The sequence below is a fragment of the Protomyctophum parallelum genome, assembly GCF_964188405.1.
Source record: "Protomyctophum parallelum genome assembly, chromosome: 8".
NCBI lineage: Eukaryota > Metazoa > Chordata > Actinopteri > Myctophiformes > Myctophidae > Protomyctophum > Protomyctophum parallelum.
Genome location: NC_139703.1, coordinates 29,107,712 through 29,126,782, shown reverse-complemented (window position 1 = coordinate 29,126,782; position 19,071 = coordinate 29,107,712). Strand labels below are relative to the sequence as shown.

At 43.2% G+C, this 19,071-nt stretch overlaps 1 protein-coding gene across 6 annotated transcripts in view; it reads right to left on the bottom strand.

The window, feature by feature from the left end:
* r3hdm2 (R3H domain containing 2) overlaps positions 1–19,071 on the bottom strand; it is a gene marked incomplete at its 3' end in the record, with an annotated part of 61,486 nt that overhangs the window by 30,391 nt on the left and 12,024 nt on the right. The window contains exons 10-15 of one of the 6 annotated variants that reach the window (XM_083771928.1): positions 11,524–11,619; positions 11,047–11,096; positions 10,361–10,414; positions 4,861–5,099; positions 3,888–4,054; positions 2,586–2,684 (exon numbers count right to left, since the gene is read on the bottom strand). In XM_083771928.1, the coding sequence (XP_083628054.1) occupies positions 2,586–2,684; positions 3,888–4,054; positions 4,861–5,099; positions 10,361–10,414; positions 11,047–11,096; positions 11,524–11,619 (705 nt within the window). The remainder of the gene's footprint in view (positions 1–2,585; positions 2,685–3,887; positions 4,055–4,860; positions 5,100–10,360; positions 10,415–11,046; positions 11,097–11,523; positions 11,620–19,071) is intronic. The other 5 variants (XM_083771929.1, XM_083771932.1, XM_083771930.1 and 2 more) reach the window with 5 other exon arrangements.

Here is a 19,071-nt window from a genome sequence, read left to right as displayed (position 1 = left end):
ATGATCGGCTAAATTAATATAGCCTTGTATATAAATTCATATGTCTTTGTAGGTTATCTATTGTGTTGGGGGGTCGCCCAGGGACCCCCCTCCCCCCCAGAAGGACGATCGTAATCACATTGCCTTGCGCTCTGTGCGTAAAATCGTCCTCTTTTCAGTATGGGGCTACGCAGCTTCTACACAAAGTGCATAGGGACCCCAAGGGTCCACATGGGGTGGGGGACAGGGTGGGGGACGGGCACTCTGGACCATCCTGCATCAGGGCCTGTTGCTGCGTAAATACAACTATAGTTGTATTTTGAATATTGCTTGTCAAGCGTTTAAGGCTTATAGCCTATTTAATCTGATTGGTATAGCTCTGCATGGTTGCTGCTTCTGATTAGTTACTAACTTTACTAGACCAATTTAAAATAGTATTAGATGGCCCAGGCCGTAGCGTAACGGTCTGGGCACCGGACTGGTAATCCAGTCGCAGTGTGCCGCGGGTTCGACTCCCGGACCCGACACGGCCTTTACTGCATGTCATCCCCCCATCTCTCTCCCGTTTCCTGTCAGCCTACTGTCTGTCCCTTCAAAAATCAATAAAAGGCGTAAGCCGCAAAAAAATATCTTAAAAAAAGAAAAAATAGTATTAGATGTTTTTCGTTAATAATAACTTATGCTAATTATTACTGAACCATTTTAGATGTTTATATTTCACCAACAGGCATGATATGCATTTATAGGCATAATAGGCCAGTGGCCACCGGCCGGCGCAGTACGGCGCAATCACAGCTCAGTCCATTTTAATATCATAGCGCAGTTCCATGTTTATATACATCTGCTGGTGGGGGGTGTGGCTATATGTTGATTGCCCATTTGTATGCGATAACACATATTATATAATATAGGTGCTTGTATGGTGCGTGTATATATAATAGGCCTACATTTAAATGACCACATTTAACACACACACACACACACACACACTAGAGCCCTGCACGGGCCTAAAATATAGGCCCGTGCCCGGCATATTTTTATTTAATATTTCAAGCATGCGTGCCGCCGCCGCGGTCGCTCTATTGGTGCAATGACGCAGCAGCAGCAGCCCACTGACTCACAGCTGCACTATATCGCTCTGATAAACCCACATTAAGGAACAAGAAGTCAATAACACACAGACGTCACACTAAAAAGTAGCCTACTTAAATATAATTTTATACAGTAGCTGCTGCACGTGCACTGTCAATCAGCGCAACGCATTGTGAGCTTGCAGATCGGCTATCGCGGACTCACGCTGCATTATAAAACCCAGAGTAGACGGACAATAATAAGAACACTTACATTATGTATCTGCAGTTTCTGCAATGTACAAATCCAACTTTGTTTAGTGTGGTAATAATGCTCCCGCAGTATTTAATGTTTTTGGAGCCGTAGCCTATAGGCTACTTACTTAGTACTCGGTGTGTGTGTGTGTGTGTGTGTGTACAGCTGTGCTGCACAATAATTAGGAGAGAGAGAGGACGAGAGTTTAGGCGCGGAGCGAGAGAGATAGAATGTAAAACACGTTGTTTCAAAGTCTTTATAGTTTTGACCAGATTTTAGTGTGCTTGCCTTGTGGCTTGTGTGTGTGCGGACACTGCGGAGGGGTTATTGTCACGTCACTATGGAGCATGCTGCCGCGCTGCTGAAGCAAGTCCAGTCTGGGTGAAATTCACATCGGAAAATGTATATAATGGTGCGTGAGCCCGCCCGGCCCTGGGCCCGTTGGGCAGTGACAAAGTCGGCCCGGGCCCGGCCCGTTTTGGTGGGCCGGGCCAGGCCCAGACGGGCTTACAGGTCTCTAACACACACACACACACACACACGTGCGGTCCACGGGGACCCCCCGAGGTGTAGATCTGCTCTTTTCGGTGCGCAAAAGAGGTGAGAGCTCGGGAACGCAGGCTCGCCCGGGCACGTGGGCCGATCGCCGGGCACGATGCACCAAATACCACCAAATACCAAAGGCAAATTACGTCGCAAACGGGTAGATATAGCCCCGACGAGTGCCGCGACGAGTCCTCACGCCACGACGGATTCTTAACGCTGCGACGAGTCCTCACGCCACGACGGATTCTTAACGCTGCGACGTATAATTCAAAACACGCTGCGACGTAAAAAATAAAGCCCCGACTTAAAATGATTCAGTCACAACCTAGGTCGAACGTCGTTCTGAGATTTCGCCCTCTCTCGCAGTTTGTCGGGCATGGTTTAATGTGAGTAAATCACAGTTTCCAGCAAGTAGTAGTTGCACTGCCCAAACAACAGAATATGACGGTACAGCAGTGCAAAGGCCCTGACACACTGCAAGAGGCATTAACAAACACACACGTTGTTTACAATGGCTGCGGCCACACTGGACGTGCCCAAAAACCTCTCTCTCAGAGCTTCCATTTTGTGTTGATGCCTGGCACAGACACTCCAAAATTAGTTGGAGCATCACAGAAAGCCACGTCGGTAACCTCTTTTATTTTATTTTTCAGTGTGTCACGGCCTTAATACTTTCTGCTTGGATATATGCAAGTGTTTTAAGAGACAGCAGTCTCCCAGAGAGGTAACAGTACCATTGTGTACTGCTGGGGAGGAGCGATGGGCAGGAGAACCTGGGGACAGGAGGGGCTTGAATAGGAGACAGGCTGAGAGGGCTGCAGTGATGCCACAGGCTGCGTGCGCCACCGGAGGGGGAGAGAGAGAGAGAGAGAGAGAGATAGAGAGAGAGAGAGAGAGAGAGGTGGGGGGGAAGCAAAGAAACAGAGAATAGGGTGAGGAGCCAGCCGGTGAGAAGGTATAGGTTTGATAGGCAGGTGGAGAGAAAGATGTGGGTTAGAACAGAGGAGAAGTTGTTAATGAACAAAATGGAAAAGTGGGGAAAAGGCAGTTTAATACTGATATACTTAAAACTACGATTGTACTATGTGTAAAACCCAAAGAGGAGATGGCAACTATTGTCATTTTTTTAATTTTTGCTATATGGCACGAGGACATGGAAGACATGTTATCTGCAGCAGTGGCTCTCAAGATCCATAATGCTGTCAGTTGGAATAATACGGAGGATTTCCAAGTGTACTCAAAGATGAACAGCCAATCAAAATAGGTTGAGAATAAGTGAAATGCATTCATCAAGCCGGTCGCGAGGAGGAGAGCTGATCTAGAATAACCCACTAACTCCTCCTGACCATCCCATTCATTATGATTGTCATTTCCGTTTAAAATATCTTTCCTTTTAAATCTTTTAATTTCCCTTTATGCTAAGCAGCAGTCGGGGAGAAACCACCTAACTCCACTATTGGTGTTTATGTTTCATAAGAATCATAAATCAATGCTATTGAACACCCTTTGCGTCTGTGTGTTGGTTAAAAAATGATTGAGCAAATGAAGACAAAAAACTAAAACCTCTTAAATCCATTGGATTTGGACCCTCAAACTGACTGCTAAAGCAGCCAACTCCACCACCTCTCCCCCTCTCATGTAAGTAATTGACAATATATAAAGTCACAACACCAACTTTGATGAGGCAGTATTGCTTTGTTTAATTATTTTCTTTCTTAATTTCCTGAAAAATGTATATTTTTCATTTCCTGAAAAATTAACATTTTGGAGTCAAGTGGTTTCTTCCCGACAGCAGTGATATGCTATGATGATTTTAATTTACATTAGGACAAATGTGCTCGTCTGTAAAGATTAAATGGAAGTGGGGAGGAGGCTTCACATCCGCTCTCTCCCTTAATCGTCAAAACAGCGTCCGTGTTCCAGACTGTATGACCGGAAGCGTTTGGATATTGTGAGAGGCAACGCTCTGTTGGCCACAGGAGAACATGTGGTTAAGGGAGCAGGCAGCGTTGCCTTACCTGATAGACATAGCGTACCTGAGCCATCATGTGGTTGCCCATGGGGTGCTGCTGCGGCGTGGGCAGCAGGGCGCTCTGTGGTTGAGGCTGTTGCGGAGGTTGCTGAGAGGGGCAGGGGAGCAGGCTACGGCTGGACTGAGGGGGCGCTGCTGGGGGACAAACGTCTGGACTCACCAGGGGCAGGCCTGCACGGTGGAGACATAGAGAAGAGTTGGCTGTGGGTGTACAAAAACCACCAAATGCGGTAGAAATAGCAACACTCCCTATCCAAAACCCCACCCGTCTCTTAGACGAGCCCTCCATCTGTAACCTAGTAAGCATAAGGTGCCTTTTGGACCGCTTTCGGGGGCAAATTCCATGGATGCAACAAAACATTGAACCTGTTGAAGCCCTTTTCCATCTTTCCTTTCAGTTAAAATTGAATGAGTTAAGAATAAGATATTCACACTCAAAACTATGCTAAACTAACGTTCAAATAATCTGAAGAGCCCAGGCTTCAGATTCAAATCCAATACATCGGTGCCTGTCTCTTCAGTAAACACATCTCACTCCATGAATCTTCTCGTCTTTGAACCAGGAGTCACTGGAGTGGAACGTTAATCCATTCTGTACGGGAACCCCTTTTGGTGTTAGCATCATGTTATGTTTTAGCTATTGAAAAATAGCAGATATACAAGCTCATAGCGCGCCACCGAGTGGCGCGCTACGAGCTTGTAGGTCTGCTATTTTTTTTAAATCAAAGAACGACTGACATGGAAACATAGCTTTTTCAGAAAACTGTCATTTTCAAACAGACATTTTTAGAATCTGATCTCAGGTCAGAATGGAAAACTGTCAGGATGTAGAAGTCATTTTTAGAATCTGATCTCAGGTCAGAATGGGTTTTAACAGACAACTCTGGAAGCCCCACGACGCACCCCGCACTGTGGGTGCCACCATGCAGTCCTCCCCCTCCCCCCCCCCCCCCCCCCCCCCCCCCAGCTCCCTTTACCTGAGCGGGAGCCCCTGCAGCTGCCCTGTGAGCCCTTGCTGCTGCCCAGACTGTCTCCCCGGGTGAGGATGGAGATGCCAGAGAAGCTGCTGGCCTTGGTGACCGGCGGCCGCAGCGTGCGACAGTTGGAGCTGTCGGAGTCCGTGCTGCTCCACGGCCGCGGCTCCAGGCACTTCATGTCGCTGTCCGTGCTGCTCTGGCGACTGCTGGACGCTCGGCTGGAACTCTCACGGTTCCCCCTGGGAGAGAGAGAGGCAAGAGGGGGGGAGGGAGAGAGAGAGAGAGAGAGAGGGAACAAATGATAGGAAGAGGCAGAGTGTACAGGAGAAGAGAGGAGAGAGGGGTAGGAAAAGAGGAAGAGGAGATGAGACGTAAACAGGCAGGAAGAGATTAAATTAAGGGAAGGTGTAGGTAAGGATAACGGATAGAAAATGATGGGGGGGGGGTGGAGAGGGGGGTGTCAACATGAAGGGAAGGGAAAGAATGAGAGCAGTGAAGGGGCGGACAAGAGGAGTGGCAAGGAGATGAGAAAGAAAGGAGAATTGGGAGAAGAGAAGATTCAGAAGAAGGTGGGGGGTGGGGGGGGGGGGGAGAAGAGCACAGTATGGTCATCGAGAGGTAGAGACAGACACTTTGCCAGCCAGGCTGGTGAGATCAGGCATTCAATAGACAGATGCATGGTGGCTGGTGTAGAAACCGTGATAAAAAGGTCAGGCAATGAAAACGACCACAAGCTCCCACCCGCCAACCATACAAATACGCCCCACGTGACAACCCATCCAAAGAACAAAAATACATGCAAGAGAAGGAGATGCTCCAGACAACCACATATACCACAAGGGGTGGAAGACAACCCTGGGGTGATGTGACGATGAAAACCATCACAAACATTCCAAGACACAATCACATGATATGGTATTGTCACAAACTGTGAATACATGATACAAGGTCCATACAACAACATGACATGCACACTGCTAAACTACACATACAGTACTGTATACTGTAATGGAGACACAAAAGACAATCTGACATATACACAGACTTGAACATGTATACATAGAAGACCAGCTACACACAAACACCAAATCGCACACACTGCATCTATGGCTTATTAACCACGTTGCTAACACAGGTTCACCACTATGGATTGGCTATATTGCTTGCATACACACTCAGTGCCTCTGTGTGGCCAGTCACACTGGATAAAGGTAGCTACAGTATATGCCAAGAAAACCAACGATCAGACTTGTAAGCATGGACACCGCTTTCACAAAGCCTTTAACCACATGAACCCTGGCATGAGCCTGGCATAACCATTTGGCAAAAATAGCATATCTGCAAGCTCACAACAGGTCACAAGGCAACACGGTGGGAACTTGTAGATTGGCTATTTTTGTCAAAGAAATCTGGCGTAGAGGGGAAACTGCGGTCAACAAATTATATAGGTAGGGTTTAAGTGTCACCAGTCACAACCTTAATATTATAGCTCCAATTAAAGAGACACAAAAAAATGTAACGCTATAATGCTAGTGGGAAACCAAACCAAACATTTTTATGAATACAAAATGATAGTAACTGAAACGAAATGACACATTTTTATAATTAAGGCGTGATGTGGTGCTGAATTTAACGTGGATAACAAGCCTGTAAACCAATCAAAGATCTGCATCTCTGTACCAGACAGCAGAAAATGGCCAAGTCTGCTTTATTCAGATCTTTCGGGCATCCTCAGAGAACCAAGTGAAAGAGGCGATCGCAATGAGCAAGCATTAGCCCGAGAATGGAAACTAACTTTTAATTTATTTTCCAGAATTGTCTGGGGAATCTCCGTACAAAAAGAAAAACGTCTAAGGATTTCTGGGGAATCTCCAACACCCAGAACACAGAGATGGTAAGTAAGACCGTGACAGTAAAGCATTGGTTGTTTGAAGGTGGCAGCGGTTGATACATATTTCAGCGAGGCTGTAATTAATGGAGCGCCTATTTTAAGCCTTTTCTCTGCAACAGCCTATTTTAAGGAAGGGTGGGTGCTATACTGCTCCCTCGCTTCGCTCTGCAGACAAAGATGAGAGCGTGAGGAGGAGGAGGAGGTATTCTGCTGTTGGTCAGGTCACATGATATTCCATCTCTCCCTACTTTCTCTCCCTCACAACACCACGTCTCCACCACACACACACACACACACACACACACACACACACACACACACACACACACACATACACCGGGGAAAGCCACTCCGTATCAGCTATCGCTATTCTGCACTTCGTCACTCCCAGTCTTTATTAGAAGGATCAATCACAGACGGTCCCATTACGTTCTCCATGTATTTTGTGTAGGATCATTTAAGGAATATATCCTTATGCCTTGCAGCCTTACACAGTGTTGCCGTTTCTGAAAACGCGGTTAACCAACCACTTATTTCTAAGCTTGCGTATTGATTTGTTCAAAATGGGAGGACTTGAGGGAAGCCAGTGGATGTATCCTTAGTTACACACAAGTGAGGTTTCTGTAAACTAGGTTAACATTTTTGTATTATTATTATTATTTGGGCATTCATTTTTGTTTAAAATGGGAGGACGTAATAGAAATATACACACACGTACATATGAGATTGCATTGTGCATTGGTGACAGCACTGAAAAGCTTGTAAAGAGAAAGAAGGGATCTGCACACCGTCTTAAAAGCTCCCAAAATAATTTAATAACAGAGCGGACAAAAAATTATGTTTCGGACGAACTGGCCTTCGTCAGGTATATACTCTCACTCTCAGTATACTGTGCGTAATCTCTTCATTCTTTTCGGATCCAGCACCTGTCAAAATGTTTGGATGCGCGTGCACTTCTTGACTCACAGTAAGAAATAGTCCCAAACACTGACCAGTAATTGTCAATTATTACCAGTAAATTGTAAATATTACAGTACACCAATTAACCCATTTAGGACGGGAAACCCTAGTTGTTGCTATGTAGCAACATAGGTCAACATGGGTCATTTTTTAATACGTTTTTGAATACGAGTTTTATAGGTCAGGATTTAGAAAGCATTTTTAGAATCGGCCTCAGGTCTAAATGTGTTAATAGTCTAGTTTAGGCTTACAAAGAATACTGGTGTATTTCCTTAAAAATCCAATTGCCGGCCCAGGCCGTAGCGTAACGGTCTGGGCACCGGACTGGTGATCCAGTCGCGGTGTGCCGCGGGTTCGACTCCCGGACCCGACACGGCCTTTACCGCATGTCATCCCCCCATCTCTCTCCCGTTTCCTGTCAGCCTACTTTCTATCCCTTAAAAAATCAATAAAAGGCGTAAGCCGCAAAAAAATATCTTTAAAAAAATCCAATTGCCTTTTGTTGTTAGACAAATTGTTATGAGGTTGAAGGTATTGTACTGTAGGTATAATAGCATTTAATTAAACAAAAACTGCTCATGACGGAACGTTCCGCCATATAGAATCCAACCGGCAACTGCTTCTGGCGGAACGTTCCGTCAGATAAGCTTTATTATTGATATCAAACCGGATCGCTGATTTATTTTTTTTATTTTTTCCTTTCCTTCTTCAGCGATCCTAAGGCCAGTTTTGTGCGTGCACACTGTCGTTCACTTCTCGTATACAGGCGGACTAAAAAGCTGAATAACTCTAAATCTACGCAGCTCTCCATGGTTTTGACAAAACGCGCAACGTTCTGAGGTCTTCTCTGATTGTCCGGTGATCCCGATTGGCGCTTTCTAGAGTAAGCATGGCCTCATTTTAGCTCGCTAGCATTGACGCTAATTATTTAGCATCTAAAATAGACGCCCCAAACCGGACGTGCGTTACACTAAAAACCAAGTAGATCCGGGTAGGCAGTCAAGCAGTTGGCTCTTGCGTCCACCAGGTGGCCACTGGGAAAAAGTCTGACCAAATCAACCACAAAACATCAACAAAGATATACTGTGGAGGTAGTGCAGTTACTGCATAGACTCAAAGAGAGATGTAGTGATGGTTGAAGTGTGGCAGGGTAAATATCAATCAGTCAATCAGTCCCCCCAATCAGTGAAACCACAAAGCAGCCATGCATGGGCCCGTGGGAAGGCCCCACGGTGCGGTGCTGGAGGAGCCATCAATCAGCCCACCACGGCAAGCAAAGGGACACCACAAGTCAAGTCACCAACCAAACCACCAAACCACTTTCAGAGATGGGCATTGCAAAACACACAGGTCAAATAGGGCTGCAACAAGTTAATCGAACTAATCGATTATAAAAGAATAATCGATTAATGATTTTAGTGAATAAAATATAGCAGATCTGCAACCTCACAACGTGTCAGGACACGGGACATTTTGGGGCTCAGATTGTATTTTGTGCCCCCCCCCCCCACCCCATCTAGATTGGCCAGTACACCAACACATTTCTTTTTGTTTTACAAATACATACATTATTCAAAAATATATACATTTGCAAATCAATTTATAGACTGTAAATACAGGCTAACAGAGGCCTAGACTTATTATAACATGATTTTGTTTTTAGTGCCTTTCTCTGAGATAGTGTTTCACTTTAGCGAGCGCAACTGCCATAATGAATGGAAGGGTTCCGTTCTCAGGAAGTCGCATGCAGGTCTTCAGCTCTAGTAATGGTGAGTGAAATTAACCAATAAAACATACACTTAGGTCTGCTGTACTTTAGTACATAATTATGCACTCGCAAAATTCATCAGCCTTATTTGTTAAGATGCTGAGGAACTGCCCATGGTTGTGGAACTGGCCTGCGCAGGTTGCTGGCTTTTTGTTTGTTATTCCTCGCGCCGTGGAGGTAGCAACCAGTCACATTAATTAAATGAATGTGGGCCTGGGCCAGCGTAGCAGACCGGGCACCTAGGCTGGTAATCTATAGCCTAGGCTAGCCTGACAGCGTGCCGCGGGTTCGAGTCCCAATCCCGACGACCTTTGCTGGTGTCTTCCCCCTTTTCCTGTCTTCTCCCCATTTCCTGTCAAGCTACTGTATATCAATGAAGGCAAAAAGCCCCATAAATATCTTTAAAAATAAATAATAATAATGAAATGTGATCACTGTGTTAGTGTGTTTTCTGTATGGATGACAACAATCTTTACGGTTATGCGTTTAAGTTTGATAATAAGTTCTTTGCACCTTCTCTGCTAGTGATCGATACAGTGCATTACTGTCTTTATGGGCCAAGTAACATTTGTTATATAGCCTATAAAAGGGTGTTTAATCATAAAGTGCCGGTGAATACTATATGCCCCCCTGCTGATCATTGTCCCTCACTGGAACTCATCATGATGAAACGTGTTGTGAGCTTGTAGACTGTGTATTTTGGCAACTTGGTGCATAACACTGTATAACAACGCAAGTGGTTAAACATAATGGGGTATTTATTTTGTGGACTCCGATATATAAATTTTGATCAATCAAAAGCGTAATCGATAGAATAATGGCAGAGAAAGTAACCGATCGTTGCAGCCCTAATAGTCAAAGTCAGCAGCACGCTCCAGTACCTAAAGATCTGCCTCCTCTTTTGAGAGCTAGAGGAGTAGCCTTCAGTGGAAAGTCTGTTGAAGTTAACATTGGGAGAAAAATGCTGGGGTTACAGGATTGGATTTGAGAAGGGAGTGGGTGGGGTACAGTAGGTGGGCGGGAGTCAGGGAAGGAGGGGAAAAGTTGAGGTACTGTATAGTGTAGAACTTTTACCCCTAGAAACAAAAATGCACACAAAGCAGAAACTGTTGAAAGGCCCACGCTCCCCAGTTCTCTCCCTCTCAGCATATTGACTCTTAATCACTCATCCTCAATGGGGGGGGGGGGGGGGGGGGGGGGACTTAAACTGACCACTTTACATAACTTTTAGTACTGGATAACGGGTCTTCCATTACCAACACATCTTTGTTATGACATTATGCTCCCCACACTGAAGGTTACTTCAGCAAAATGGAAAAAATTACAAATGTCAAATTAATACAGTGTTTGCATGTTACCTTGAAGAATTAAAGACAAAACCACTCATTTTGCTCCTCTCTAAAAAGGACTTCATAGGGAACTAACGAGCTGGACAATTGTCATTAACTTCTGTACAGTGGATCTAAATTCCGTCCAGACCTCTACAGAACCCGTACGTAGCTGTAGTCTCTGACGAGCACATGTTAAGCTTGGGGGAAGGGGTGACTCCCCTGCATCGTGGTCTTACCTGTTGTCGTTGATGTATCCGTTTTGAGAGGACTGCAAAGAAAAAGACACCTGCACATTATGAATAGCTTTATCCAACCAAGCAGGACCACTTGAGCCCAATCCTAAAAGAACGTGTAGATCAACACAATTAAAACTTCTCAAAAATGATACATCTTCACTGGAGTCGACGTCACAGGGATTTAGAATGGGACTCTACGACGTATCAGTGACACACCGTCTCTCGTCTTTAGGACAAGTACTCAACGTGTTCTCTCCCCTCGTGTTTTTTATGCTTTCTAAAGCTGAAAATAACTGATCTACAAGCTCACGACGGTGTTGCATGGCGCCACACTGAAGCTTGTAGATGAGGATAAATCAGGATTTATTCTATCCCAAAAGTAATGGTATGCTCCTAGTCCCAATTAAGTGTGAGTTCTTATGGGATCTGTCCCTGGAAATACTTGAGTCAAGTTGAGTGGACCTGCCCCATACTTACTTCTCGGGCAAAGATGCGGTCTCGTACCCGCTGGTACTCCTCCTCTCTCTCCTCGATGGACTTGCTTCGTCTGCCATCCTGCAGCGGAACGCGGATCTGCAAATTGGACAACAACCACCTTTCAGGATTTGTTTTCTGGCGCTATTGATCCTAAAAACAACAGCCAATTAGGACGGCGAGTTGCGATAAAGGCCGACCAGGGAGGGCTCTATACCGTGTGGCCTTTTTTGCTGTATATGCGACCATAATGTGGTCTGTGAAACCTGTAAGAATGTGATTTGTGCACGCTGGTGTGACACAGTATTCAACTCTTTCCGTGTGTGACTGAGAGACAACCAAAAGCCAGCAACATCTGGCTTTGGTTTGATGCAGTTCTTTTTAATTGGATACCTTCAGCAAGTCTTTCCTCAGAGCTGGATTTTAATTGGCTTTCACAATGCGTCCACCCCCACATTTACCCACGCCCTTTTCCCCCCATACTGTAGGCTACATGTTTTCCCTTTTTTACTTTCTTTATAATAAGATGATTTCCTGTTTTCTTTTTCATAGAAGTCTTTAATTGTTATGATGAATTGAAAATGGTGGACCCTGATGTAAACAAGTCTTGTGCATTTCAGGGTTTCGTCCACAAAGTAGCAGTTTCTGTACCGACTTGCACTTTCGTTTGAAATGTACCCATAATGTGAAATAGAAAATTCCAATTAATCAATCAATGACACACATGTGCCTGGTCGAATGTTAAATATAATATGTGGGAGGATAACCGTCTACTTCATTGACGCAGACATGGACACTCTGCAAATTATTCCCACGTACAACACGCTGATTTTGTTTTATTCTTGCACTTGAATTAACCAAATCATGTGTACAGTATATATGTGCTGCTATGCTCACAGGTTCATGGATAGATATACTATGGCCCATTTTACATCAGGGTTGAACCAGTTTTGTTCTTTTTTTCCGCCTAATATTGAACCAGTTCAGAGTGTTTCCACTGAAAAATGACTTGGTTCAGAATACTAACAGTTGGTTCGGAACTGGAAACAAAAAAAGTTTCCAAGAATCTAGAATGGAACCAGTTATTTTGTATGTACATATGTATCGAGTCTATCGACTTCCCCTTCTCTTTTATGGACATAACAAAAACATTAGTTTACATACATTATAGTAGCCTACTATAGTTAACTGACTATTCAGTGGTCAAGTAGATACATATATCACCCGAGCATTCATCGTTTCCCAAGGTTGGATACCATCGGCAACAACAAATGCCTGGGTAATCATTAATGATTGTTTATTACACAACCCTTATTTTCATCTCAGAGGTGATTTGAGCAATCCAATCAATATTGCATCTTTGCTGTATTTATACATGATTTTCATGTGGTTAGACACAATGAGAAAGCTCACCGTTTACTCTTATACATTTTTAAACGAAGTGTAAACAGGAAAACATTTCGAAAATAGCTTTTGTTCACCATTGCAACCGTGGCGTCTATGTTTGACATGTGGAGATCCTTAGTGACAGTTCAGGATGTGGTGGCACTTCATCTTGCAGTAATTGGTCAGTTACAGCCCTAGGTCTGATATCAATTATTCAACTTCTATGGCCTTTAAAGGCGCAGTGAAACGGAAATGGTGAACAACATGAAAATGGTGTTTCAACATGAAACACCGGTCTGAAGTTTCTGAACCAATCAGAGCGTCGCATCCCTTCAGGCGATGGGACGGTAGCTAGGGACGGTAGCTATGCTAGGCGCAACAGCGTGGTGTTGTTTGTTTATAAATCATATGGTCGGCCAGCACAACCAGTTTACTGTTATGTGGCTTATTTCTTCCATATAATGTTTTCAGATACATATTCTAGCGTGATGATTAAGTTGAAAGCGAGTAATACACTGTCTGGATATTATCTGGAATGGAAATAAAAACTGAGTATTCTGTAATCAATAGCAGCTGTGATGGACGGACGCACAAATATGGGAAATTAAACGGGTGAGCTTCATTGTTATTGGCTTTTATCGATGTGTATCTCTACACGTCATCACGCAGCACGTTTTCGTTTTAATAAATAAATAATGCAATCGTTTTTATGGACCTTTGATATAAAAACACACAGAAATGAGAATTTTCAAAAAAAATTGGCATCCATTGTTAGGTATGCCCATATAATGACCACGGATATGGTCTAAAAGTGTGAAAAACGTCTTTTTCATTTCACTGCACCTTTAAGCCTTTACCTCAACCAGGGCAAATAAAGGCTGTGTATAGGATAAAACAAGAACTGTTTTAGAAAATAATTCTTGATAAGCTGCAACCAACTCTCGATTAGGTTTTGAAGATTTTGGGTAGACAACCTACCCATCACTCAACCGAGTGGCGTAGACTAGCTGCAAGGTCGCAGCTAAATAAAGGTACAAATTACAGAGGCAATGTCCTCAATGGTAGCCATGCACAGCCATGGGTCAAACTACAGAGGCAATTGTCCTCAATGGTAGCCATGCACAGCCATGGGTCAAACTACAGAGGCAATTTTTCAACCTTTATTTAGTTCTCGGATAACACACTGAGGGCTGGGACCCTCTTTTTCAGTGGTGCCGAGATTACAACACATCAACAATGTACAGTTACAATGTAACATAACATAAAACAAGAAAACAACAAGAAAACAAAACATAGATAAATAGAGTAAAATATTACTGGTAATAATAATAATAATAATAAGGGAACATTGCATAGTGCTCAATTAAAACAGGTACAGTTGATATTTACCAGCGTTGATATGTCAAGATGAAAGCGATATAGAGAAGGAAGAGAGCTGTATTTTAGTGAAGTCTGTAAGGTGTTCCAAGTGTGTGGGGCAGAGCACTTGAAGGCAGACTTTCCAGATGTAGTGGAGGCATGTATGCTCGCTAGCATCAAATATTCTTGGGAGCGTGTATGATAAGAAATGTTTTTCCATTTTAAAAGAGAATTTAAATAAGAAGGTAAGTTCCCAATTAGAGCTTTATATATAAATAAAAACCAATGTTGGTCTCTCCTTGTCGCAAGGGAGGGCCAACCAACCTTATTATATAGTATGCAATGATGAGTGTTATAGCTGTCGCCTGTTATAAATCTGAGGGCAGAATGATAAACTGGGTCCAAGATTTTAAGTGTGGTAGCTGATGCGTTTCTGTATATAATGTCCCCGTAGTCCAGAGCGGAGATGAAAAGTGCTTCAATTAGTCTTTTTCTGGTAGGCCAAGGAAAGCAGGATCTGTTTCGGTAAAAAAAGCCAAGCTTCATTCGCAATTTCTTTGTTAAAATTTCAATGTGTGTTTTAAAAGTAAGTTTCTCGTCTAGCCAGATCCTGAGGTATTTATAAAAAGGTACTCGTTCAATGGTGGTGCCATTAGAGGTGTATAGCTGAGGATAATTTTCATTTAAAGCTATTTTCTTTGTAAAAAACATAAGTTTGGTCTTTTCTGCATTTGCTGCAGATGCCTGAAGAAGGTCAGTAGACCGAAAGCTTGCAAAGAAATAAACCGATTGTGCGCAGATTGAGTGTGCGGAGCTTCCCTTTATTTTCCCTCATAGTCTTTTCTGCATTTAAAACCAGTTTTAAATCCAGCAATGATTTCTGGAAAACATCAAAGGCAAGTTGCAACATATGAGTAGATTTCTCCACAGAGTCTGAGAAACAATATAAGATCGTATCATCAGCATATAAATGTACATTACAGGTCTGTAATGTATTTACAATATTGTTAATATATATAATAAACAGTATGGGACCCAAAATCGAGCCTTGGGGTACTCCTTTAGATATATGGAGGAACTCTGATTTTACAGTTCCAACTTTAACACATTGATGTCTCTCAGAGAGGTAATTTTTAAACCATGTACAGGCAATAGGATCAAAACCAATATGACATAATCTTTCTAAAAGCAATGTATGGTCCACGGTATCGAAAGCTTTTGATAGGTCTACAAATAGTGCAGCACAAAATAGCTTGTTATCCAATGCTGAGGCAATATCATTTAAAACTAATGTCGTGGCAGTTACTGTACTATGTTTGGCCCGGAAACCAGATTGGTAAGGACTCAAAACTGAATTATTATGTAAGAACACTTTAAGTTGCTTATTTACAAGGGATTCAAGAATTTTAGCAAGACATGATAACTTGGAAATTGGACGATAATTATTTGGGTCATTTTTATCTTGTCCTTTGTGCAGGGGAACCACATGAGCCGTTTTCCAGGCTCTGGGAATAATACCAGATGAAATGGACAAATTGAAAATATAGCAGATTTGTTCTGTAATTAAGGGAGTGGAGGCCCTCAGAAGGAAAGGGTCCAGATTGTCCTCCCCAACTGATTTATTTGGGTCTATGGTGGAAAGAGCATGAAATACCTCACTGGTGTTAAAAGGGGTAAAAGAAAAAGGAGTTTCTGAGGCAGACAGAAAGCTATCTCTAATGGAGACAGCAGCAGCAGCAGCAGTATTTCCTATGTGCAAATTGTCAGCAGAGGTGGCATTTCTCATGTGCAAGTTGTCAAATAAGTGGCCCGCAGCAGCAAAGTGGTTATTAAAAGCTGTACATATTTCTTTTTCATTAGTTAGGACATCATTTCCCATGCTGAGGTGAGTGGGAAGGGCAGTAGTATTTTGTTTTCTAGTGGTGTTTATTATATTCCAAAACTTTTTGGGGTTAGGGTGAGTAGAATTATTTCCAAGTAGATGTACATAATAGTTTGATTTGGCTTTAGTCACCAGTGCAGTACATTTGTTTCGTAGCTGTCTAAAAGCCAGCCAGTGAGAGGGGTCACCTGAGCGTCTGGCTAAGGTCCAGGCTTTATTTCGTGACTGAAGTAGTGAAGATAATTCATCCGTGAACCATTTATTTGACCTGTCTTTTACTCTAATTTTTTTAAATGGAGCATGTTTATCAGCCAAAGAGTTAAGAAGTGATAAAAAAATCAAGTGCAGATTCGGCATCAGGTATGTGGAACATATTTGGCAGATTACTATGATGAAGATCATATGAGAATGCTTGTGCATTAAAGATTTTAAAATTTCTCCTGACTAGAATGTTTGGCTTAGATTTTTCTAGCCTTTGTCCTCAATGGTAGCCATGCACAGCCATGGGTCAAACTACAGAGGCAATTGTCCTCAATGGTAGCCATGCACAGCCATGGGTCAAACTACAGAGGCAATTGTCCTTAATGGTAGCCATGCACAGCCATGGGTCAAACGCTCAGCAATTAGCCAATACACAGCTTACACCATTAAGGCCTTGCCACATGAACCCCAGTGTCTCTATTTTGGAAAGAAAAATGCAGATCTACAAACTGGCAACACGTTGAGTTGAGCTTGTAGTTCGGCAACTTTTTTAGAAAATTGGTGTAAAGGGAAAAGAGGAGGAGCCCTGAGGGACTCCGGTCAACACAGCACGTAGGGAACAAAGTGGTTAACTTCAAAGGTTTTAGGGCGCTTTCACACCGGACATGTTTGGTTCGTTTAAAACGAACCATGGTCCGCTTACCCCTTTGGTTCGGTTGGTGTGAACGTGCATACGAACTCTGGTGCGGATCAAAGAAACGAACCATGGTCCGCTAAAAAAGGCCGGACTCGGTTCGCTTCCAAACGAACCACGGTGCGCTTCATTACTGGTGTGAATGCATTCGGACTTTATAGAGGACCAAATACAGGACGATAGGCAAAATAGCCGTCGGGCGTCGGCAGTTGTGAGGCTGCATTAATAATTATAGTTATAAAAGCATGTATTTTTTTACGGGGATCATATGACAGCTGACAGTCTGATTTTAATAGTAGACGCATACAGTATATGTCGAGGCGCAGCGCAGCATACGAGGTTCACATGCGCAAAATGTACAAGTTATCGACATGGAATGGTGTACGGTATGGCACACGATGTAAGCTTGTAGATCTGTTTATTTTAAGCAATTCGCCGGCCGCCGCCACGCAAAGTTATGACAAAGCATGCGAATCTGCGATGCATGAGTCTTCATGCGAGTTTCTCTTTCAACTCGTGTCCCCTCCTTTTTGTGTGTGTGTGTGTGTGGGCGCGTGGGCGCGCACGCACATGAGGGGACTGGGGGAGAGACCCATATATTTATATGGGAGAGACGCAGAGACAGAGAAATATTTAAAATCATCCATGTCGCGCAGGCCGCAGGTATCGAGAAAAAGCCAATGTTAAATAAGCTATACACAGGTGGTCCCAAATGATTAATTGATTACATTACTATAGCAAAAGACGTAAAACTAGGTCAACTCAATTAGCTGCAGCGGAGCTGTTCTGACTTGAAGCTCAATAACCAACTGACCAAACCATAAGATGACATGGAAATGCCCGCCGCGGCGCCGATTTGATGCGCAGAAATAACATGGGTGAAGGTGCACACATGGAAGAAAAGTCCTTTTTATCGGGGATACCTTGTTGTAGTAGGCTATACGTCTCCGTGAATTTATGCATCAGCATTCAGCAGCAAGCACATTATTGTTCAAACACCTGCTCCTCTGTTCATCTGTTGCTCTTTATTTGGCTAATAAAATAATTAATAAGAATGAATGCAATAGCAAGTTGTTGCTGCCTGTCATGTTGCTGTTCTATTCTCTCTCTGTGTGACTGAAGGTTGCCCCAAAAATTGTAGACAGTGATTTCCCCTCATGTTCTTTTCCCCCTCACTATTTGGTTCGCTTAACATGTCCACGTGTCATTTGTTTACATATTTGGTACGCTTTACAAAGTCCAGTGTGAACACCAAACGGACCAAAATCAAAATGCAAATATTTGGTCCTTGGTCCTTGATCCGGACCTTCTAAGCGAACTTTGGGTGTGAAAGCGCCCTTAGAGCCAATGTCACAGGGAAAGGTTTTTTGTGACATAGCAGATGTCAGTTGTTTTCAATTTAAGTTGGTGCACCTAGAAGTTTTGTGAGTGCAACTAATCAGAGTCAATTTCACATAACAAGATTACAGATGAAAAAGCTCCCAACATTTGCAATTTCAAGTAAAAAAAGCAATAGGCAGATACAGTACATGTATTCAGCATGCAGTCACTGTCTGGGGGAAACCCAAACCTTGTATGTCCAAAACCGTTCCATTTTTATTATGATTTTAAATAGTCTCGCAGATCTGCTATTTTCACTACTTTTGAGCAACACTCTTGTGGCGGTTAAAGTGTGGCCTAGTTAAAAAGCAATATCAAAGCAGCAGATATTGAATCACCATCCCTTGTGCATGATATCTTGGCGCATGGTTAAAAATAGCTAATGCTAATGTATTGAAGTTGGGATGGCCAGTGCTCATAAGAAAAAAAAGCCCTCTAGAGTCTGAACACACTTAGCAAGGAGCAATTTTGAGGAAAAAAACTAATTTTCCTCAAAAATTGCAGAATTAGCAAGAACACAGCACACAACACATCTATTTTGTATTTAGATTAATTAAACCACATCAATACAGCATGGAATCGTATCCAACAACAAAATATTTTACATCTTCGCTCTGAGAGGCTAAATCTCACCAAATGGTGGTTTGTG